Source organism: Dysidea avara, chromosome 1 (genome assembly GCF_963678975.1).
Source record: "Dysidea avara chromosome 1, odDysAvar1.4, whole genome shotgun sequence".
NCBI classification, from domain to species: Eukaryota; Metazoa; Porifera; class Demospongiae; order Dictyoceratida; family Dysideidae; genus Dysidea; species Dysidea avara.
This window is the reverse complement of record NC_089272.1, coordinates 45,584,250-45,609,153: the sequence shown is the minus strand read 5'-3', so window position 1 is coordinate 45,609,153 and position 24,904 is coordinate 45,584,250. Positions and strand designations below refer to the sequence as shown.

The window sequence follows — 24,904 nt, the reverse complement described above, 5'->3', positions numbered from 1 at the left end:
TAACTTTTACATGTAGCTATGCCAGTAATTTGGAAAGTCTTCTTTATGGGCCTAATGTTAACAGTCATTACCAAACTGTGTGATGTGCATGAGCTATACAGCTTAAACCAAAATTTGTGTATTGTTAACTAGTCCAAATGCCTGTTGATGCATTAACCAAAGCACATGTACAGTTGTGAACATATATACATCTTATTTCACTCCATATTCAAGTGTATGACATACCATGAATGTACTACACTGTATACGGGGGCTACTTGATGGCTATTTTGTTTTCAGCCCACACATAATTCGGTTTGGTGGCAGGCAACCCTTCTAATATTGATAAGTACACCATAAAGAGCTTGTGTACCAAAAATGGTGCTTTTATCCATCCTGTGACAATAATTTTGCTAATCTACTGTACCTCACTAGTAGTATTTTGATGTACTTGACAAACACACATATCCTCAATTTGAGATTGTGCATAATTAAATAAATAAAATATTTCTAAGGTATGGCCATGAATGCATTACAAGGATATGAGTGTAAACAGTTCACAGAAGTTTACAATAAAGTAACAATATTAATGTACTGTATAACACATGTTAAAGGTTACTGTAACTCTATGTAGAATGACTGTCACAGGTTCAGAACCTCATGACAAAGTGTAATCATTCTCTTTGCTTTGCAGAGTTTTCATCTTGTAATTCTCCTGTCGATTTGCTTGCATATGAGTAAGCTTGTTGGCAAATGTTATGGGAGATGAACAACTCTTTCTACTCCTAAATGTTATAAAAACCACACATTTAATAATTATTAGTCAATAATATGGATAATATAAAGTCTTGTTAATACTGTATGTGCAAATTTTCACAAATTCATGCACCTAACAAAAGTCCTATAAGGTGTATTACTGTTTGCATGTATGTATGTGTGCATGTTTTCACTTGCATTACCGTGTATGCATTCATGTACAGTGTGTGTGTGTGTGTGTGTGTTTGTGTGTGTGTGTGTGTGTGTGTGTGTGTGTGTGTGTGTGTGTGTGTGTGTGTGTGTGTGTGTGTGTGTGTGTGTGTGTGTGTGTACAGTATAATATGGTTGTACATAATTATAATATTATGTAGGTATGTATGGATGTGTGTATGGATGTACATTATACACATACAGTATCAGATACAGTAATGTATGTAACTTATCTACCTGCAATAGCACACAACTAGCACGGTAACTGTTATCAGAACTGCAATTATCAATACTCCTCCAACTACTCCAACAGTTATGATGACAGCGTTGTTACCATCATCATCACCACCATCATCATCATCTCCATCACTGACTGTACCAACTGAAACTGTGACAAAACATTTATAAAATGTATTAATGTGGTAATTTGCATTAATCACTTAGTATTAATGGGTACTATACGAAGTACACCATAATATATGTGACTGGGCCTGTGATAATAGGGCATGTGGGCACATAAAAAGTGCCTACTTTTTAAAACTTTGGTGTGTCATAACTTTGTATTCCATGACTCTGTAGACATGAAATTTTCAGCACTTACATATATTAAACATTCAGGTGGCTTTACAATACAAGTTACAGAATGAAAATATTCTATCCCACTAATAAGATATGACATGTTATGTGATGGGGTGTAGTTTGTGCCCATATATGCCCCATGTTTGCAGGCCCAGTCACATATTATTGCAACTTAATTCTGCAGAACTGGCCTTTTGGGCACAATGTATACTGTATTATGATGTTTGTGACTATCTGTAGGAAAACCAGTTTCATTATTTGCTTTTATAAAGAAATGCTGTTCAAAGTGTTATTACATTTCACCAATGGTTTAGGCTAAGCATTCCAAATTGTTACAATATTCTATGAGACTACTTTAATATAACTAAAGTTTCTGACTCTGGCTGATTATGCTGCATAGTAGTTTGTGTCTTTCCTTACAGTTGATACTTAACAACCAACTGGACACTATGGCAATTGCTGGCCAGGCACTGCACAGATCCTGTAAATCCATTGAAGCAGACGCATTAATGGAACACAGAACTTAATATTCTTTATTTAAGTTCCAGAATCTTTGTAGCTATTTCCCAGAGTACAATCCAGGAAGGTGTTGATATAAGCACAAAGGAGTTTCCTATATCAATCTTTTTTGTGCACAGTCAAGGTTTTATAGTAGTATAGCGCAATTATATTGTTATCCCTGTTATGCTAACATTATATACTTAACGTTACAGTCATTTACTATGTTGAAAATTATGCAAGCATAATCAGCAGGTGCCTAACCAAATGCTGGTGATAAATTATTGTTTTTATCCCATTATGGCTGGCTTCTTGTGCCAGGATTAATAGAACAGTTAGTAAACTCTAATAAAGTAGTCAAGTAGATTATATGAACAAATTGTTTTATTACAGTACACTGTACCAAGACTTCATAATATTAGTGTAGAGGGACTTTTGACTGTACGCATATTAATCAGATGTTTCTCAGAGCAGCCAAATCGATTTCCAATACTTTGTTACAGTTGCTTTGCTCGCAAGCCAAAAATTATTACCATCTATGCAGAAAGTGCAAAATTAGTACCATAAATATGGAGACTAAGACACAAAAAATTGAGCATAACAATAACAATAATAATAATAATAGGTGAAGATTTGACTACTGCAGCATAGCATAATAGAAAGCATAGTAGGCTGGTATCTACACTTGGCATTGGCTTTTCCCCATGCTCTTGTCAACAACTGAGATATACATGTCAAAGCAGCTGAACTTTATGAAACAATGCATTGTCAAAAAGCCAGGTTTTTAAGTGATGAAATTATAAGTGGAAGCCAAAAAATAGCTGTGATGATTTTAATTCCAACAATTACCTGCAATGTTATAATTATAATTGAGTTTTAACATCATAATTTTAGCCATTTCTGCTGTCATTTCCTTCCGGTTTCACAATGTTTTGATTTGTTAAACTCTAATAGAGCATGCACTTTTTGGACATGACTATAACACATATATGTTCTGGAACTTACATTGCTGGATGAATGAAATTATAAAGCTTTATTTATGTAACAGATTTAAAATAAAATTTGCAATTATATAGTACAAATTAAGGGAGCTTGACAACTGGCAGGTTTAAAGTATTAAAATGTGCAGGCCCTGGTTTGAATTCAGGAAACTTTTTTCAATGTTTTTGCACATTACAAAATTCTTTGTGATAGTTCTTTTAGAGTGTTTTGATACTGCGATTGTTACAGCTTTTTGGATTTCACTCTGTAACTTGAAAAAAAATTTCTTGTATTGTTTAGAATTATGCACAATGATTTAACTAACGATGTTAAGTTTACAAAAACCTACTGTAGAATTTAACAACAGGAACTTACTATTAATAGGTGGACTACTCATTACAGAAACTGATCTGCCACCAGTTGTTACACTCACTGACACAGAATAGTCAGCATCCAACTGAGTGAACACTGCAAAACTGTTTGGTGTAATAATGGTTGGATTTGCTTGTCTTCTTCTACGACCTTCTGTATTAGTAGTCAGTGGAGACAGTGACACTATGTACTGTGGAAACCCTTGAGCCTCAAAGAGTGTCAGTTGAGTCCAGGTGATATTGACTGAAGTAGCATTTAATTGTGTGGCTTGAATATTCTCTGGTGCCTTAGTTGGAGTGAGTTCTTCACTGAAGAATATTTTGTTATCACCCAATACTCCCCTACCAGCACTATTATATGCCACCACTCTCACTTGATAAGGAGTACCTGGTGCTGTGTAGTGTATATGAATTAAACACAGATACACTTTATGCAATTCAAGTGTCCTCACTTAAATTTCTTATAGTATAGTTCCTGTCATTGCCGTTTAGCACTACACTTTGCTCAGTAGTGGTTGATTCATATACAGAATATAGCACTTGGTAGGATGTGATGAGACCATTAGGTTGTTCAGGTGGAGTCCATGTCACTTTTACTTCAGTGTCACTTAGTGAATTGTTAACATCAATCTGTACCATGCCTGGAGCTGTAACACATGTGTACATAAATAAATGCTACAATATGTAACATCTGCAACTAGTGATATGGTTACTTAATTATGAATGCCTTATTAAAATCTGTAGCAAAAATTATTAGTGGTATTTGCTTAACTGAGTCAACAACTTTTACATATGTATACATGTAACTGTAACTACCCCAAACACGTTTGCTGTAAAAAGGCGTGTCCAAGAAACTACAAGTACCTGTAAAACAGCTCAGTTGTAGAGAAAGACTTCATTAAAGTAAAAGTAACTGCTAACTTAAAGAGCTGATATCAGGAGCGGCCAAGAATCAATCTTAAACCAACTTACTATGTATTACTAAAGTTTTTTAATCCATGCAAGAACACCTTGGCTGTTCAGCAAGTGCACCCATGAAAGTAAAAGTACCATGCAGAGAATAATAGTTCGGCTACACAGACTTGTGCATATCAAGGATCAATATGTGGCTTTTCAAACTTCTAAATGCTTCACTATTGTTGTCTGCAGCAGTGAAACCAATTAAACACAGAGCTAAATTATCGAATAAGATCGTTTTAGCTATCTATTTCTTCCATATGGTCCAATTCTTAGACTAGTTTGTAGCATTTCTGAAAGTAAAATTCTTGTTTGTAGGATTAAATGCATATAATTATAAGGATGCAACAACTTTTATTGTTATTTCAGGACTAATAGATATGTACTGTATGAGAATTGGGAATAATGCTGACATTTTGAAACTTTTATAAAGCTAAACTCTAATCAGTCTAATGAAACTGTCAGGTATCCTAATAGAACAGTCACACAATTGTAGTAGTTTGACAAGGCAGTCTTATAGAATTATGAAACACTTTAATATAGCAACCAGCAGAAAGAATGGAAGATAATTTGAAGCTGAAACATCATGTAACTGTAATTGATCTTCATGTATGCGTGACACTTTGCCATTTACAACATCATTGCCTCAAAAAGAAACGTGTATACAAAAAAGCCTCAGCAGTTATATGTGCAATGCAACAAATACTACACATACACTGTAAGTACTGTATTTTATGCACTACAAATTAACAGTATTTAAAAGCAAACTTAGTGAAATCAAAAATACAATATTCATCTCAAACAGGTAATGTTGAATTGCAAGCTCAAGGGCAGATACAGGATTTAGCTGGGAGGACCGCTAGTGTACTCACCATGCAAGGTAGTAGGTACATAAATAGAGCATAGAGACTGCAGATTTTATACACTGTCAAATTTGTTATGAAAAATTATCCAAATATCCAAATATCCTTACTGAGTGGTCTTCTTTAATAAGCATGAATTGCACTGGTCAGTTCCAGTGGTGATTTCCATGTCTGTTGTATGATTTATAAATGTAATTTTGTAGTTTACAAATAGCAATGGTATGCATGCAATGATAGATCAGTCATCACTGAGTTAGCAGGGGCGTACGCAGGAATTTTGAAAAGGGGTTTCCACTACAGCTAAGTGACTGTTATATTAGAGTAGTTTATATTGCCTGACTGCTCTATTAGAGTATCTCGATCTTTTCACCAAAATCATAGTTCAGAACAATGCTATAAGCGTTGTTATCACGTTAGAAACTATTATTTAACTAAGATAAAAGTTTAAAATGTGTCCTGTTCCATGACAGATTCCAGATTCGGGAAACCTGAAGTGTCAATTTCTTAATGTTTCGAGCACTGTGTAAATCCAAAGGGGTTTCCTGAAACCCCTGGAAACCCTCCTCCTGACATTTTAATACAATAATTGTAGCATCATGCCATAGGAATTTGTAATTGCACTTGAAGGATTTTTAATATTGCTCTTTTGAGATAATTCTGTTGGAATAACTGTCTTGTTTTTTTCTAAATTAGAGGATGGGGTGCACATGCCCTCTGATCCATCTCTCAATCTGTCACTGCAGCTATTACGTTATAATAATAGTTATGTATTACCTGTTCCACTAGTTATGCCAGTCACTTGATTACTGTTCCCACTTGTTCCTCCTCCATTAGTAGCAGTGATGGTCACTGTGACAAACTGATATGGAGCCAGTCCAGTAATATCATAAGATTGTGTCTGAGTTTAAAGATGAACATGAGAACTGCTCAATACACATATGTATTGCAACTTACTACACTTCCATTATAAGGAACATTAACATTAATAAAAGAGCCTCCATTAATATTATATGTGATAGTGTAACTGATCAATACTCCATTAGGTTGTGTCGGTGCTCTCCAGGTTACATAAACTGACTGACTATCATTTGTAGTGACTGATAAAATCACTGGAGGATTGGGAGCTGAAAAGGTTTACAGTTGAAAATAATGGAGGATGAAATAGACAAGGTTTAGCAACAGCAATACCTGCTTCAAGAGTTCTGGCAGTCATTCCGTTACTGTTCCCACTTGTTCCTCCTCCATTAGTAGCAGTGATGGTCACTGTGACTAACTGATATGGAACCAGTCCAGTAATATTGTAAGACTGTGTCTGAGTTTAAAGATGCACTATCATAACTGCTTAATACAATATGCATCACAACTTACTACACTTCCATCATAAGGAACGCTAACATTAATAAAAGAGCCTCCATCACTATTATATGTGATAGTGTAACTGATCAATACTCCATTAGGTTGTGTTGGTGCTCTCCAGGTTACATGAACTGACTGACTATCAATTGTAGAGACTGATAGTATCACTGGAGGATTGGGAGCTGAAAATGTTTTAAAACTTTAATGGTAACAAGGTTTAACTATTATACATAGTAATACCTGCTTCAAACGTTCTTCTGGCTACTTCATTACTGTTCCCACTTGTTCCTCCTCCATTAGTAGCAGTGATAGTCACTGTGACTAACTGATATGGAGCCAGTCCAGTAATATTATAAGATTGTGTCTGATAAAATTACAGACATGGATGTATACTGTACACTTGGTGGTCATGCTACTCACCATTTCTCCATTAAAGGGAACAACTACATTATTGCTGCCACTATCAGTTATGTATGCAATGTTATAACTTGTTATAATTCCATTAGGTTGTGTTGGTGCTATCCAGATCACATGAATCGACTGTGCATTCAGTACGGTGAGTGTTTTAATCATTGGAGGATTGGGAGCTGAAACAATTTTATGATATTTATAATGAACAAAGTTACATACTTATGTACTACAACGATGTAGGTATATAATCAGCCATATAATTTAAAAAGAAAAATAATGCATTACATTATAGAAGAGTAGTTGTAACTATGGACACTTTGAATTGACTCTTCACTACTTAAAAGTGTATATCTTAATTATTTGTTGTTCCCTTACTGTATGTGCATATTTATGCACAAATTTGTTTGTCGAGGCCACAAGACTGCTTCCCACTTCAATCGAGCTTGAAGTCACCATGCCTTACCGGATGTGCAAACTAAGCAAGGAATTGTTATGTCAGTATTGATAGGTGCAGCCATACAGTGTTGTTTTAGAAACTGACCACACACTTATGTACCTAAAAAGTCATAAAAAATAAAGTCCACAAATTACCAGTTTGGCTATTGCAATTCCAATCTTCATTTCACAAACTTTACATGGGCACTGATAGATAGGGACCCGCCGATTATGCTGGCATAATTATGAGCATAATAGGTACCTGAAAGCATTGAGCATAATGCTAGCATAATAGGTAGAATATTTTGTAACAGTATGAACTCTTGCTTATAAAAATAAGTATCACAGAAAGATCGATATATTCTAATAGAACAGTCAGTAACTCTAATAGAGCAATCACATAGCTGACTGTTCTATTAGAGTATATCGATCTTTTCTGTGATATGCATTTTGACAAGTAAGTTTGTGCTTCAGGCACTTATTATTTACCCATAAACTGGAAATTATTAGCAGAGCATGAGAACTGAGGCATAAATAATTGGGCATAATTTGAGCATAACAGGTAAGTATTGAGCATAAATTTAAGCATAATAGGTAAATTTTTGAGCAGTGCAGCATAGCATAATAGGTAAAATTTTGAGCATAATCGGCGGGTTCCTACTGATAGATATGCACACTTATGAACACAAATTTCAAAGTTTGCTCTTCACAGACAGTTGCATGCACTCAATGTATAAAATAAGGTACTGTAATAGGGTAGATACAAGTGGGGAATATGAGACTAAAGCCCCTTCCTTACCAAAAGGTTATCAATGCACTATCCTCTCTGTGGGAAGCTATTCTTGCCTCACAGAACTTTCAATGAACAGTTTTATATATGTACCATAGCTTTGCTGCAGCTTTAAATTACACACATGGCAAAGTATACTATACTGTACATAACTAACTAGTGATAAATAACATGATAACACAATGTTAACAGTGACTTGTACACTACTTTTGGGGATTGCATCTGTTTGTTCTACACTGTATTGTAACGTACTGTCAGGGAAATTAAGATAGCAGTAATATCTTAGTAATTTGATATAATTTCATAGCACTGTCTATGCTTTGAACTTAATTATCCTTCAGCTCTCAGGGGCTGCCCCTATCAGGCCATCTGAAGTACATGTACAGTTAACCCCTCTCAACAGGCTCTATATTCACTCGTAAAGTACCTGCTTCATTAGTTTTTACAGTGACTTTATTACTGTTCCCACTTGTTCCTCCTCCATTAGTAGCAGTGATGGTCACTGTGACTAACTGATATGGAGCCAATCCAGTAATATTATAAGATTGTATCTGTGTTTAAAGATGAACATGAGAACTCTTAATAGCTATTAAATGTATGTATGGATACTTACCACTCTTTCATTATAAGGAACACTAATATTGATAAAAGAACCTCCATCAATGTTATATGTGATAGTGTAACTGATCAATACTCCATTAGGTTCTGTTGGTGCTCTCCAGGTTACAAGAACTGAATAAGTACCAATAGTAACTGAAGTAGGTATCACACGAGGAGGATTGGAAGCTGAAATATTTTAACCATTACTCTGTACATTGAATAGAGACAATTTCTAACCTTTCTGAGCAGTTGTTACAGTAATAGGGTCACTGGTAGGTCCAGTAGTGCTAGTAACTGCATGGACTGTACACATGTAGGTGGTATGTGGCCTTAGACCAGTAATAGTCCCCACTGTACTAGGGGCAACTGTAGAATTTTGTACCTGCATAAAAATAAAGGAAACAAAAAGTGGAATCGTCTATGCATAGTATGCCTCTATCTTCAATATCAGATAGAGATTGCTTGTGTTATTTGTGAAAATATTAATAAAATACTTACAAGATAACACCTTAGAAAGCATTCTCAATTGCAGAAGAAGCCTTAAAAGTTTTGTGTAGGGATGAGTCTATTTTGCTTTTTTCTACCTACTGTATTTTGCTTTCCAGCAATTCATTGCTCTATATTTTGCTCAGTACATTGCACCTTAAAATGTTAGAGAATCTTGATCTCAACTTTATATACACCCTGTAACAAGAAGTGTATATTGCTTAACATACGTGCCTGTTCTATTAGAATATCTCGATTGCCTCTTGCCCTTCTTGTAACAATTAGTTATGAATTGCTGATATTACGTGTGACTGTTCTATTAGACTATCTCAATCTATTGTGCAAAATTTATGTTTCCAAGTGTCCACTTCATGAAGTATTTATTACATCAGAATTTTGCTCTTTTATTCTATCCACTTATTATAAATTTTGCTGGCAGCATGAACACATCCCTAGTTATGTGTAAAAATAAAGGTCTGATCTATTAGTGATCATGAAGTCAGTACAGTAATTGTACTAACTGAATATTCAATATTCCACCTTATTTTTATTTTTTCACTGGTTTACAAGGAACTGTGAACTTTTCAGGAATAAAACTGTACAGGCTTCCTTGCTAAGTCCTTCTTCCATGTCCATAACCTATTTACAAAATGCATAATTATGATAACTGATAGTCGTCACTTAGTAGTCGTACTTGTGAGAAACAATGCAAGTAAGAATTCATCTTTACTTATATGATTATATGTTGATTGGAAATGCTTAGTCTGAGGCTATATTTTAACCACAGTATACTAAGTTCATGAAAACAGTCTTGTTGCCTACCACTGCCTGTTTGATTTAGTGATCGCTCACTGATCAGAACAGCATACGTGTACGGTAACTTGTGTGTTTTCATTATTATTAATCGAGTCATAATCCATAAATGGATTATATAAAAAGTTTCAACCTACAGTATGATGTTTACAGTTAAAGATTAATCATATCACTATCATACTAACAGTATGTACATGTATGTACAGAGTGTGTAGCATATCAGGATGACACTTTCATGTGTTAGGTTTTAGACGGATTTTACGTACACTATTGCAATGTATATTAGGACAGTAAAACATACCCTGCATAATAGAGATCACAATAATGAAGAATAGAATGATTAAGTCAGTATTATAAATATGCAAGCAAATCTTTGTTGCATTTATTTACATCTAGGTTCTATTCAGATTCTTTTTGGTAGGTCATAATTATTCTTCATATGCTCTACCCTGTTTTGTAATATATTCCATGAATTTTCAGCACAATATAACAAATGCACAAAATATATGTATATTTTAATAGTTGGGAAATTCAAAAATGAAGGCACTTAATGAGTCATGAGATAATGAATAGCGCTAGCATTATTATGAGAGATTCAGCTGCTCTGTCAACACCGCAACAGAAGCAACCATGAACAAGGTACCTGTCTGTAATGAATTTAAGGGTAGTGTAAATGGAGTCTAAAGTAGTTATACGGGCACAACATGGATGTAGCTTGTATAGATTTTATTAACCCTCAGGCCCTTAGTCAGTGTTTTTGCTATACTTGTGCTAGTGCTATATATATGGCCTTATAATAAGGTTTATAAAATGTGTAGATTACACATTGTAACTGTATTACTATTATAACAATATAAAGTATGTGACCTTTTTCACTACTGCATTCATGTATACATGTCATTTCAAAATATCAATTTAGGATAACGTTTTTCACAATATACTTACGCATGTAATTGATGAAAGTAGGTGTAAGTTATACATGGTGAAAGGGCAATGAATATAACGGAGAGTTAGAAATTGAACTTTCAAAACCTTCAAATCCTAGGTATGCAAAGATGTTACATATTTGTCCAGAATATAGAGACTTAATATCATTTCAGTATTGTAGTGCAGCAATTAAGTATACTACATTCTACTTACCCTGATGTTACTATTTCTTTCAGAGCATATAATCACATATTGTCTCACGACGATACCATTAGCTTGCTGATTGCTTAAAATATTCCACTGGAATGTAACAGAAGTTGCTGCAATAACTAATGCTGTAAAATTTCTTGGAGCCATGTTTGGAGAGCCTGTGTAAATGACATGCATGGTTAAATGAAATATTTTATAAACATGCATGCATACTTTGATCAACTTTAAACATCCAAATTCCTGGAATTCCAACATTACTGGTCTGGGAAACAGTAAGAATTCTTGAAGTAAGTGATCCAGGAATGGTTACAAAATTAACACCATCACCAGCATTAATTCCTGCTAGAGCTTCAGTCCCATTAAGTCCATCAACTCCACCAGACAAATCACCAGTAGTCCACTGTATTCTCCCATCAGCATATAGGAACATTACAAATGACTCAACTCCACTAGTGGCTAGTACACACTGGAATGTGTTGGTCTAAAATTATATGAATTAAGCAAACTGTGTATTCATTGAGATATAATTATTAAATGATAAAACAGAGGGTTTACTCCAAGGAAGTTTTTGAAGGTTCCAAAAATTGGTCGAGTATTATACCCTAATAGAGAAGTCACCCTAATAGAGAAGACACCCCAATACAACCATCAAGCATTATAGTATGTGATAAATTACTGGAATTGTTCTCAAACTCAGTCTGTTAAAAATTTGGAGGCATGCAGTGCACCCTGTCCCTCTAGAATGGAATGCTTTTGCATAAGGCTATGTAGCTAGGCCTTGGCATCACAAGAAGTATGGATTGGAAACCAGCCATGAAATTTCAAAATTTCTGGAGCTGCTCATGGAGCATTAAACCTTCTCACTACACTGCACATACAGTAGCTTGCCAGTGGAATATGTACATACTCTGGCATTATAACAATAATTGTGCTTTAAAATTAAATAATTTAATGATCTGTGTCACTATAGCTGTTACACTTATTTACATAGTTAATAATGAATTATTTTATGTTATTACTTTATCACTTCTTTGAAAATAATATCCAACATGATCCCATGTAGCTATTAATAAATTCCTGATTGTGACATTTTGAGCATTAGGAAAAGCTTCTCTTATTTCACTGGTTGCTCTAGCAAGAAGACTAGGATCAGTGGTCTGACGATAGAACACTTGTCCAGTTCCTCTGATGTCAACATCAGCCCAGTATGGTGCAACGATCCTTCTATAACTTCTACTCAGTGGCAACGACTGTGGAGTACGGGTATTGTAGAAACTGCCAATACTAATAATTCCATTATCACTGATCTGAGTGAATGAAAGTGTAACAGTGAAGATGTACGTATTAGAACACTGTCTCCCCTACCCACATGAAAAATAAATTTTGGATTCTTTAGTATGGTCACAATTGGATATTTTTAAGTATTTTTAGCAAATCAAGATAGGTTATTAAAAGCATTTAAATCCTACAGCTTCTGGGCAGTTGCACATCCAGACTGCTTTAAAATTTCACTAATATATATATATATATACACAGTATGTAAATTAAGTAGTTATAGTACATGTGGCAGTGTAAGAAATGCTACTAACTACCTACAGTACCAATTGAGAAAATAGTACTTAAGAGTTGTTAACGGTTATTGCTTAAGATCTGCATCACACTGTATAGAAGGACAAGACAAATTAATATTATTATGATAAAGTCATACTGCTATATACATTTATGCTGTGCCCCTGTATATGAACTCAAAAGCTGCCACTGAGGGCATTTGTGTGCATATAACTACAACACATGTAACATACATATACAGTGCTGACAACATTATCATAAAAGAAGAAATTTTCAGTCATCACTTTTGAGGTTCGTTCTCCAGTTTGAGATGACACCACCATGCTATCATTATGTAAAAATCCAAAGGGGTAAAACTGTATAAATTGCAAAATTTTACATGTCATTATAATGAATCATGCTTGTGATGACTTACTTCTGACACACACGTGTTTATGTCAGGCTGACAGTCATCTATGATAATCAATAATAATATAAATTAAACTAGATTTCTAGGTTATCTCCATGTACATTATACCCTGTATATCCATGTAAAAAAATTTCATATACAACCAATAACATATACATCAAGACACACGGTAGTGTGTTGTGTGTCCCAAGAAGCTGGTGTGCCACACTGTGGGTATATTGATAGGAAGAAAGAAAACATGATTTTCACACATAGTTATGTAGTTCTGTGATCCCTTAACAATTTTTTGCTGTAGAGTTGCCCACCAGGTAGGGTGTCTACATACTAAATTTGAAGGAAATTTCCCTAGCCATTTCCAAGATACAAGTGGCCAAAAAAGCCAAATTTTTGCATTTTTCTTAGCTCCACACTTTGCAAAATTCTCCATAAAAACACAAATACTCCAATCCACTTAAAGTGGTTATTAAACCAAATCTCAGCACCACATTTTGTGGGAATCCAATCTATATTGACAGAGTTATGACCAATTATTTGTGTAAAAAAAGTGATAAATCAAACTTTTGTAGAATAAACTACTTCGAAACATCAGTTGAAAATAGGTCTGTAGTTAGTGTAACCACCATAGTTTAGCTGCTTGAAAAACATCAAGATTAAGACCATAAAGACACAATGCAAAAACTAGCAGTGTGTAATGCTCACACAATAGAGCGTTCAGCTATGAACAAGTCACCCTGTAGAGTGTTCAGCAATGTTACAAGTCACCTTGTAGAGAGGTCTGCTAAAAAACCAATCAACCTGTAGAACTCAGCTATATTACAAGTCACCCTATAGAGAGAACAGCTACAATCAAGTCACCATGTAGTGAGTTCAGCTACTAAAAGTTACCCTGTAGAGGGATCAGCTACTGTACAGTCAAGTCAGTTTAGTCACAAAAAAGTCACCCTATAAAAATTTCACCTATTGATAAGTCACCCTGTACAGACTACAAAGAGATATCAGCTGCAATCAAGTCACCATGGAGAGAGTTCAGTCACAAACAAGTCACCCTGTAAAGAGCTCAGTTACAAATCAGCTACCCTGTAGAGAGTTCAGCCACAAAAAATCACCCTAGTAATTCAGCTATGAATAAGTGATCATGTAGAGTTCAACTATGCTACAAGTCACCCTGTAGAGAGATCAATTACAATCCAGTCACCATGTAGAGACATGTAGAGAATTCAACTACAAACAAAAGTCAACCTGTGGAGTGTTAAGTAAGCCATGTAAAATGTCACCATGTAGATAGTTCAGCTACACACAACATCCTGTACAGGATTCAGCTGTGTAGCAATTCACTCTAATGGCTACATGATAATCATTTTACAAGTATAAGAAAAGATTAGGAATTTTAAACTAGAGTAGGGATCAACTAGATTAATTATAGTGCACCAATCTTGAGTTAGTATATTACTACAGTAAATTTTTGTAACACACAAAAAAGTGAATATCCATACTGAGCTGTGGAGTTTCTGTAATTGAAATGCACAGTAGAGATATTCACTTCTTTTTGTGCTACAGTAATTGGCTGTCATAATATACCAACTCAAGCTTGTTTCAGTACTTTTTATTGGTGCACTACATGTATATTCTAGTTGATCCCTACACTAGTTTAAAATTCTAAATCTATTCTTACTTGTTCTGTTCTTTTTATAGAACTGGTGATCAATCTACATAACTAGTATTCATAAAGATAATTTGATGGTCTGAAGGAATCAGGTAGACAGGCAGTCAGTTAATTAAAAAAATTATTTTAAAAACATAATTCTGTAGCAACTTACAGTATTGTAAACAATTTGGCCACTCTGATGACACTTTTGGGTTTGAGTCTACCTAGCCAAGAATGAAGGCATTGTGTGGCTGGTTTCTGGCCAGTATATTTTTTTGAGAAAGTGCAAATAAACCTCCGCACAATGACTAAGGCTATGGGCATGATATTTTCACTGTTAGACATTGCTTCAGCCCAAAATGTGCCTTTCAGTATAGCATGTACGTATATATGCGCACCATACACTTACTGTCCTGTTTCTTCTCACTGACAATGCAAGATGTCAATTCATGGTACGGTGTAGCAGCATGTGATGGCTTCCCTACATTTGTAATGGAAATCATCCATATTTTCTGTAGTGACTGGATTGATTACAGACTGAGGCACTTCTCATAATTCGAGCGTTAATTGGATGACTGCAGGTTCAAGGTTGCCAAGGTACAGTCATGGATTTTTTTTCTCCTTTCTCCACCTTTTCAAACATATTTTCTGCAGCAACTTTAATGTTCTTTGTATGTAATGATGTGTGATGGGGCTGAAAACATAGCATAATGGCTACTTTTGTTTTAAGTAATTGATAGTTGGGGTGTACACTCAGATGAAAACATTAAGTTGGATGCCATCCTTTCTTTTGATACAGTATGCACTGGTTCACCAGTGATAATTATGTTACAAAAAGAAGTAGCGGAGGAAGTAGTTGATGGGAGGGGACTGACCAGAGTACAGAATCTCTGGCAGCAGGGAGTCTTGGGAGGCTGTCTGGGGCACAGCCCCCCCAGAAGCTGTAGTCATTTTAGCTTTTATGATGTCTCAAAGTTCACCATAAGTAATTTGTATGTATTAGGTATAATTTGAAGCATTTCAACTAAGACACTAACTTTTTAAGTCAAAGATATATACAGCAAGCTATTTTACAGTCAATGCAAAGTTTTTAGCTGTTGACTACAGGGTTAATAAACATAGCTACAGCATTTATGTATATGCAGTACAAAACAGCATTTAGGTACTTGGAAGCACTTGGTACAGTGGTAAGATACTAACTCTCAAAATAAAAGGTCAGTGGTTCGATTCTTACTGTAGGCAAATTTTTGTTTTGTTTTTAGACTACTTTTAGGAACATATTGCTATGAAGCCTACGACTGCTCTATTAGGTAAAATTATCTATTTTTAAACATTATTCAGCCCCACTCCAAGAAGGATAATTTGGTGAGATATCATTCTGGAGGGCTTCAGCTCCCCCCCTTCCTCCACCAATGACTGAAAGTAAAATTAGGAATTTTAAATTCAATTAGGGATCAGGTGGACATTTAATCCCTAATTCAGTGATGGGGTATAAACTGAATTAGGAATTAAATTTCTACTAATATATCTGCAGGACTTTCCTTGTTTACTATGTATTTTTATACCTATGATCCCTAATTGAACTTAAAATTCCTAATGTTTCCTTATACTTAAAATTGATGAACAACTGCAACTGTGGTCAGTGAATAACATTGTAAACAATTACTCACAGTATAAATACAAATCAAATAAACTGCTACATTTATCACATAAACAAGCAGGAGGTCCCTGAATCATATATATTTTAGCCATAGCAGTATTGTAAATAAATAAATATTATGTAGTGTAATTTACCTTGACCAGCTTTAAGCACCCAAATTCCTGGGACATTTATATTGGTGGTTTGAGCAATATCACTGATATTTGGTGTCTGTGATCCAGGAATAATTACAAAATTAACACCATCACCAGCATTAATTCCTGCTAGAGCTTCAGTTCCACCAAGTCCATATTCTCCACCAGATCTGTCACCAGTAGTCCATTGTATTTCCCAATTAGCATATAGGAATATTGCAAATGACTCAACTTTGTTAGTGGCCAGTACACACTGAAATGTATTGGTCTAAAAAGCATATAAAAATATCAGCTACAGCTAAAGTTACAATTAATTTACTCTAAGAAAGAATTGCTTAGTAATATAGATGAAGTGATGTAGCCATATGCTTACTCTTTATTAGTTAACTCACTATTTTTCATAAAGTAGAGATACATAATAGGATAGTGCGTACTGAATGTTTATGATGCATACTTTTGAGAAACACCAACTGATTTGTTAGGAAGTATCAAAAATTACACCCCATAGTATGAACACATATATGCACCTCCTGTATTATGTGTGCTTAAATTAAGATAGATGCATGAAGCTGTGGATGAGTGTGCTTTGGGATTCTATTACGTTACAGGATTCATTTAAGTTAACAATGTGACATCTTTTATTAGCAGCTGAGTGAATTACATGTGACAGAAGTCAATTTTGTTGAAGAGAGTTGATGAAGTGGGAAATGCAGCAGGTATTCTCTGAGTCAAACTAAAGTGTAAAGAGCTTTGCACAAATACAGAAAGGGAGAAAGGGCTAGTATAGTACACTATATGTAGTGCTTTATATAAAGCTTCAATATAATTCATACAATAGCTCACTGCATAAAATAGCAGAGAATTAGCTACTGGAGATTCTGCACTTTAAATCTCAATATGTATGCAGAGTAGACCAGAGATGGACTTGTATTTTGTGCTATAGTAGTTAGTAGCATGGGGTGAAACCTGTGGGTAGCCATCACCAAAGGTTTGACTGTGATAACCCAAATTCTATTCATAATCATACCAAATAAACACTGACAATGATACAAAAATATACCATGCACTGCCATGTTGCTGTGTACCTTTTCTGTGTGTTGAAAATAATAACCAACCCTGTTCCATGTGGCTATTAATAAACTAGATATATTGAGAGACTCAGGAAAAGCTGCTCTTATTTCACTGTTTGCTCTGGTAAGAAGACTAGGATCAGTGGTCTGGCGATAGTAAATATTTCCAGTTCCAATGATGTCAACATCAGCCCAGTATGGTGCAATGATTTTATGTTCACTCAGTGGTAGTGAAAGTGGAGTAACCATAGAAAAACGGCTACCAAAGCTGATAACTCCGTTTTCATTGACCTACACAATGTAAATTACACATAAACCTTGCACAATTCACGATTGCAGGTAACCACATTATATGCATTATCAATACAGTACTCACTAACACACACGGTTAACCACCATGGGGTTACTAATAGTTAGGCCCATTTCAATCCTAAAAGCACTTCCAGATGGAGTGATATACATACATACTGTACTGTAATGCTATAGCATATAAAGTGGATATCTGGTAATATTATGGAATTATATTGTCTAATAGAACAGTTAATAGATACAATAGAGCAGTAAAAATTCTATAGCAACTTTAAGGCAGAATACCGTATTTTTAAGGTGGCATTATCAGTGTATTCATTGTACATAGTAAAATTTCACGATTGACAGGCCTTAACTCAATATTAGCAGCTGTCATTAAATAATGTACATACAATGTATGTGTATTTCTGTCCAGTGTACAGGCAAATCAAAAGAAAAAAAAACAAGTAATAGCTACAGCTGGTACTGGGTAATTAAACACAAGCAGTGAAAATTTAATCCTTAAGACAGTAGTACTTTGAAAGAAAGAATTTGAATTCCTAGTCAAGAAACTAGATTGACCAGGTTGCACAAATTTGCAGAAATTTGGCAGTTTATGAGTGCAACAATCCAGTTGTGGTGGTATTAAAATCGAGTTTAATTTTGTGCACATAAAAGCCAAATTTCTGCAGAACTAGTCACATAATCAGCTTTATTCACATATTTCCAACCATCTTTATAGGTTAAAATATACCCGGATAATACCCCACTTGCACAAACAGGATACTTTGACACCAAAGTTTGGCATTGTCCTATCCCATCCTTATGCTTACATGTACAACAACAAAAGTAACTATATGGATTAAACTTAATTTATGTACATAGTTTACAAAGAAATGACTAAACTTTTGTCTTGACAAGCTTTTGTGGTTGATAACTACACATGCAATGTGTGTGTGTGTGTGTGTGTGTGTGTGTGTGTGTGTGTGTGTGTGTGTGTGTGTGTGTGTGTGTGTGTGTGTGTGTGTGTGTGTGTGTGTGTGTAAATTTTATCCATGTAGAATATTTGTACGATTGTAAAACAACGTACATATGCTGTCTTCACAACGTCATCATAAAAATGGAACTCTTCATATATATTGATCAGTGATGAACGTGCTTCAAAGGTTCTTGACAACTCAGTATCACCATGTGTTAATCCAAATGGATACAACTACAGCGCAAATTTTAATACTATTCATATATGCATTAATGGCTGCTATATTTTATACATTACACATTACATACATATTATACAGTATATATTGACTATGCAAAAACAGCCAAGCTGTATAAAAAGGTGCGGCCTCCAAATACCTAGGTGGAAAAAGTTTTGAAATCAAAGGTGGCAGCCATGAAATGGTTGTAATCATGTTAATGATAATACATAAAGTATATATTATGTACACAAATTGTGTGTGTGTGTGTGTGTGTGTGTGTGTGTGTGTGTGTGTGTGTGTGTGTGTGCGTGCGTGCGTGCGTGCGTGCGTGCGTGCGTGCGTGCGTGCGTGCGTGCGTGCGTGCGTGCGTGCGTGCGTGCGTGCGTGCGTGCGTGCGTGCGTGCGTGCGTGCGTGCGTGCGTGCGTGCGTGCGTGCGTGCGTGCGTGCGTGCGTGCGTGTGTGTGTGTGTGCCACTTTCACACCTCATATCTAGGCTAGGGTAAAGCCAGTATATATATATCACGCATAGCACCAGTTCTGGAATGTTAATGTGATATATGCACGCATAACTGTGTACATATCTCGTGAATGCAAGAAATTGCACAGTTAGGTGCACAGTCATATATCACATTAAATCATTCTTAGACATCAGATTTCTTTGATGTCCTTTACTATATCTCTCGATGTTACATAACACATGCTTAGCTAATAAATTATAGTGATAAAAACATTATATTCATTTTGAAGGGGTTAGTAGAAAAAGGGATTTGAAAATTTTGGTGACCATGTGGTGGGAATTAAACAGAACTTTAGGACATAATTGAATTATTGTAAAAGTAATTTGATACTACCATGAACTTTTAATTTCTGTTATTTACTTAGTGACAGCATTAATCAGTAATTACTGGCTGCCTAGCAAGAGCAACAAATAAATAAACATTCACGTGGCCAAAACAAGCTATTCCATTTTTTTTAAAATTAAGCACGTATCCCCTTTTTTCACTAACTCGTTCAGTTTATTCATGACTATATATACATGTAATTTATAATTTATTCATGATTATTATTGGAAAACATTGATTTCGCATTGTTATCCTTGGGCTTGTGCATATGCAGGCATATAAATTATACATGTGTGTGTATGTAATAAATAATTATTATTGCGCATGTGTACAGTTACTGTGTAAACATGCTACAGTATTACAACTTATGTATAAAAAACACATTGCATGTATTCATCTCCACAATGACTCACTTCTGATACACAAGTACTGATCTCTGGCTGGCAAGTATCTAAATACAAATACATGTAAATACAAATGTAAATACACAACTACACTTAGTGATACTATTCACTTAGTAGCTCATAAACCTCTTTGTGTGTTAAAACCATTTTCGCTATGACTAGGAAGTATTGCATGGGCACTATATAAATAAAACTGTGAATGATTTTCAGTGCATAATGTAATGGGCATGTTTCCACTGTATCATTTGCAGTACCTATGTGTATATCAACTATTATTGTGCACAACTGATGAACTAGCTGAGAGATGCAGTCAATACACGCTTACTTACATGTGACATTAAGTGTTAGATTATGTGAGACAACAAGTAGCGGAGTGGCATGTATGAGTGCCTGACAAGTATATGATCTGTTATTATGAGTTATGGTCAATGATGGGATTGTTAAGGAATCTGAATACACTGTTGTGTTATCGGTGATAGTTGCAGCTGTAATATTGCTCATTCTTCTTACTGTGGTAGAACCATCTAACCAAATAACTTCCACTCTGCTAGTAATACCCCTTACAGCAGTTATGTTACACTGCAGTGTTAGTGGTTGTCCACCCGTTTGATTAGATGGGGCAGTAACTTGAATATTAGGAGTTGGAACTAAAGAAAATACAATTTTAAGCACAAGTAGTATGTATGAATATACAGTATATCACCAAGACACATGGTATTGTGTTGTGCAGCCCACTGGTTGTTATTTAGTGGAGCAACAATATTATGATTAATATGACCTCATTACCTCATCATTTCTAACAGGGAGATATACAGTGGAATTTTTCATACGGGGTTTGAGTGACACCTCTGCAGCTATTTCAGAGATATGCACTCACAAATTTAGGTACAAAAATCTTACTTTGTTTCTTTGTCTTTATTTTAAAAGAACTGCTATAAACTAAATTAGTGCATAACCTGATAACATGAAATTTTCCATACTTAATAATATGAAACATCCAAGGTACACAAACATCTGATAAACATTCAAGGAGTCATGTATGGTCAAAGTTTGATTAAATAGTTCACCCTTGACAAAGCCAGGTAGTAGTTTTAATCTGTGCTTTCCTCCCCAAAAAAAGAAACACAACAACATATAATATATGTATGCTTGCTTACCAATTAAATTCTGCAGTACTGTAGAAGCTGATTCAATATTGCCATCAATAATTACATTGCATGTGTAAGTTATTTCATCTCTTTCCATTAGATAGTCAAAGTGAAGAATCATTACAATGGTTTTACTCCAAACAGTGCGGTTAACAGATATCCTGTCATTCTCGACAATAGTGCCATTGGCAGTTGACCAGTAAGTTGTTACTGAGGTGAAGTTATTGATGGTTTCAGCTGAGCAAATTATGTCTTGTGCTGCACCAACAGTGCCTTCAGCTGGTTCCAGTGATATTCTTGTAATAGTATCTACAATTTATAATTTATCAACTATTTAGCAGTATATCATGTAGCATTTTCCTATTATGTGACAAATATATAGTACAGTAACTGAATGTTTAGCTAGAATTTTAAATATCACTTTCCATGGAAATAAGCATAAGAAGATAACCATATAAAAGGAAAGGCAAAGTGCAGAAGGCAGACACTCATCACAACCAAAAAAGGCAGATGCCACAGGTGAGCTTGTTATTGTGATATGAAATGGTGGCTGTGCACTGCTTCATTTGGTCTTGGACTGTGGCCAGGCAGACAGGGAAGGACAGACAGATCAAAAATAGGGTTTTGTCATTTATTTGAACATCCAGCCTTTTGTAAAATACTTTCTTGTTTTTAACACTGCATCAGATTTTAGATGCACTAACTGCTCTTCGATAAATTTGTGAAGCACAGTAGCGGTTTCCCACACATATCCAACACCTTAAGTGCATTAGCACCTTTAATAATACTTATCATTTTACTAATTTAGTTGTGAAGGCTTCTGCTTTTCTACATACTGGGAGATCTTCAATAGTCAGATGTAACTATGAAACAATATTGAAATGTGATTTTTACTATTACATGCCATGGTCACTGTAGCTAACTATGTACATATAGTAGTCAGGGTGGAACCCCATCTTCCACCCATCTGGATCCACCATGACTAAAATGCAATTCTTTTAATAGAAAACAGAAAAATGAACACGCATAATCCCTTACCAAGTACTTGTAAATTAAATGGTTCACTTTCATATCGGAGTCCATCAAACATGACAGAACAAGCAATTTCTCCTATATCTGATTCAGTTAACATTTTGATAGTAATAGTACTTCTCATCTCCATATCAGCAAAGCATCCGGTGGAACAGCTCCAGTTGAAAACACTGTGAGAAGGTGGAGTAGGAGTGACTGCACAAGTCAAGTTAAAATCAGATCCAATGAGATACTTTAAAGTGTTGTTACTGAAAATATCAGAAGGAGAGCTGCTGATGATAGTGATATTAAATTGAACTGTAGCGGAAAGAATGTAATGATAATGAATGTAAATAAATGGCCTACATATATACCAGCATCTAATCTAAAATGGTCAAATTGTGCAAAATGTTTGCCTATCAACATCACGATAGTCTGAAAATGATGCAATATCAAGAAGTGGCTACAGTGAAATTAATGTCAATTGTTTTGTAATGACATCGTTGTAGCCATTACTTGGCCACCACCCTTTGACATTTCATCATTTTCAAACTAACCTACTGTTGATGGTCGCACCCTTTTTCACAGTTATCGGCTATTTTGGATTAGATATCATTTCTTTTTGAAAATTTATTACATTTTTGCTTGTCTTTGTTAACAATTTCCTCAGGAATACCTGAAGACTATTCAATGCTTTCCGTGTGTTTTGAAAACAATAAATATTACTACAACTTTAATTTTTATTACATAACAGTGCTAGAAAACACTCTTATCTAGTATGATCATTCTATTAGGATTGATTTATTAACTAAACTCTAATAGATTTTATTACCTAGCTGAACTCTCTGTTACAGTAAAGGTTTATTACATATTTCAATGCACTAATAGGGTGACTACACTATTAGAGTATCTTTATCATGCACTTTTTACATGCTGCAGTTTTGAAGTGTTCTGTATAGCAACAAAATCCACAATGACCATATTCACTAACTCTAATACCAAGTTTACAAAATGGTTGATTATATTATATCTATACAACTTGAAATCTTCCATAATAGATTGCATGGCCATATAATAATGGAATCAAAACATATAATCCATTAAAACTTTAATGAGTAGGTAATTTATGTGCCTATATATATCCCAGTATTCACAAGCTTGATCACAAAATACAATTTTACTCAGATAATGCACTGTAAAGTCAAAAGTATGAATTTCATACTGAAGGGATGACCCATGTGGCAACTGAGTATGACCCTCATACTCAAGTTGCCACAGGAGGCACCCCCTTGGTATGAAACTCACAATACACATACACTAGACATACACTGGCCAACTCTGAACATCCATACTCCAGGATTATGTACGTTGCTTGTTTGTGTAATATTAATAATGCTGGGAGTTTGTGATCCAGGAATGGTCACAAATTTATTACCATCACCAGCATTAATTCCTGCTAGAGCTTCAGTTCCACCAAGTCCATCATCTCCACCAGAACCATCACCAGTAGTCCATTGTATTCTCCCATCAGCATATAGGAATATTACAAAAGACTGGAACTCACTGATAGCCAGAACACATTGAAAAGTGTTTGCCTAAGAAAAAATAATAGCATAATTAAATTTTAGCATATTGATGTGCACATTCTATTTAAGTTACTGTAGTATTGTAATGCAACTTAAAGCTTTAAAAAATTGTAAAATTCCAGATGTATAATAACGATATGACCTGATCTATTAAGAAACAAATACAGTGTGGCATTTCTAATTGTGATTACTAATCATTACTTTGTCAGTGTTATTAAAATAATAGCCAACTCTATCCCATGTTGCAATTAGTAAATGTTTAATTGTGACATTTTGCGACATAGGAAAAGCTGCTCTTATTTCACTGGCAGCTCTAGCAAGGAGACTAGGATCAGTGGTCTGACGATAGAACACTTGTCCAGTTCCTCTGATGTCAACATCAGCCCAGTATGGTGCAATAATTTTATCAGTTCCACTCAGTGGTAGGCTAACAGGAGTACGAACATTATAGCCACTACCAAAGCTGATAACTCCATTTTCATTGATCTATAATACATAAAGAAATTGATAACATAACATCATGATGTTAAGTGAACATACATAAGCTTCTCTGACTACGTCATCATAAAAGAAGACATCTTCATATACAAATATTGATGAGCTTCCATCACCACGAGTAGATGCTGGTATAGCACTATCATTTTGTGATAATCCAAACGGATAAAACTACATAAAACAACAAACACCAAAAGTTATTACACTTCTTTAAACATGCA

General features: G+C 35.0%; 1 protein-coding gene across 1 annotated transcript in view; it reads right to left on the bottom strand.

Moving 5' to 3' along the window:
* Window positions 1-381: 381 nt before the first annotated feature.
* LOC136265723 (uncharacterized) overlaps window positions 382-24,904 on the bottom strand; it is a 51,813-nt gene continuing 27,290 nt past the window's right edge. The window contains exons 29-56 of the mRNA XM_066060631.1: window positions 24,729-24,854; window positions 24,390-24,674; window positions 23,930-24,197; window positions 22,630-22,920; window positions 21,601-21,900; window positions 20,773-21,090; window positions 20,453-20,490; window positions 19,088-19,210; window positions 17,725-18,000; window positions 16,640-16,907; window positions 13,207-13,244; window positions 13,025-13,147; window positions 12,242-12,529; window positions 11,436-11,703; window positions 11,226-11,380; window positions 9,024-9,168; window positions 8,800-8,972; window positions 8,614-8,737; window positions 6,971-7,137; window positions 6,791-6,914; window positions 6,563-6,732; window positions 6,383-6,506; window positions 6,149-6,318; window positions 5,969-6,092; window positions 3,827-4,021; window positions 3,379-3,768; window positions 1,183-1,333; window positions 382-764 (exon numbers count right to left, since the gene is read on the bottom strand). Coding sequence (XP_065916703.1) covers window positions 638-764; window positions 1,183-1,333; window positions 3,379-3,768; window positions 3,827-4,021; window positions 5,969-6,092; window positions 6,149-6,318; window positions 6,383-6,506; window positions 6,563-6,732; window positions 6,791-6,914; window positions 6,971-7,137; window positions 8,614-8,737; window positions 8,800-8,972; window positions 9,024-9,168; window positions 11,226-11,380; window positions 11,436-11,703; window positions 12,242-12,529; window positions 13,025-13,147; window positions 13,207-13,244; window positions 16,640-16,907; window positions 17,725-18,000; window positions 19,088-19,210; window positions 20,453-20,490; window positions 20,773-21,090; window positions 21,601-21,900; window positions 22,630-22,920; window positions 23,930-24,197; window positions 24,390-24,674; window positions 24,729-24,854 — 5,349 coding nt within the window. The 3' untranslated portion in view covers window positions 382-637. The remainder of the gene's footprint in view (window positions 765-1,182; window positions 1,334-3,378; window positions 3,769-3,826; window positions 4,022-5,968; window positions 6,093-6,148; window positions 6,319-6,382; window positions 6,507-6,562; window positions 6,733-6,790; window positions 6,915-6,970; window positions 7,138-8,613; window positions 8,738-8,799; window positions 8,973-9,023; window positions 9,169-11,225; window positions 11,381-11,435; window positions 11,704-12,241; window positions 12,530-13,024; window positions 13,148-13,206; window positions 13,245-16,639; window positions 16,908-17,724; window positions 18,001-19,087; window positions 19,211-20,452; window positions 20,491-20,772; window positions 21,091-21,600; window positions 21,901-22,629; window positions 22,921-23,929; window positions 24,198-24,389; window positions 24,675-24,728; window positions 24,855-24,904) is intronic.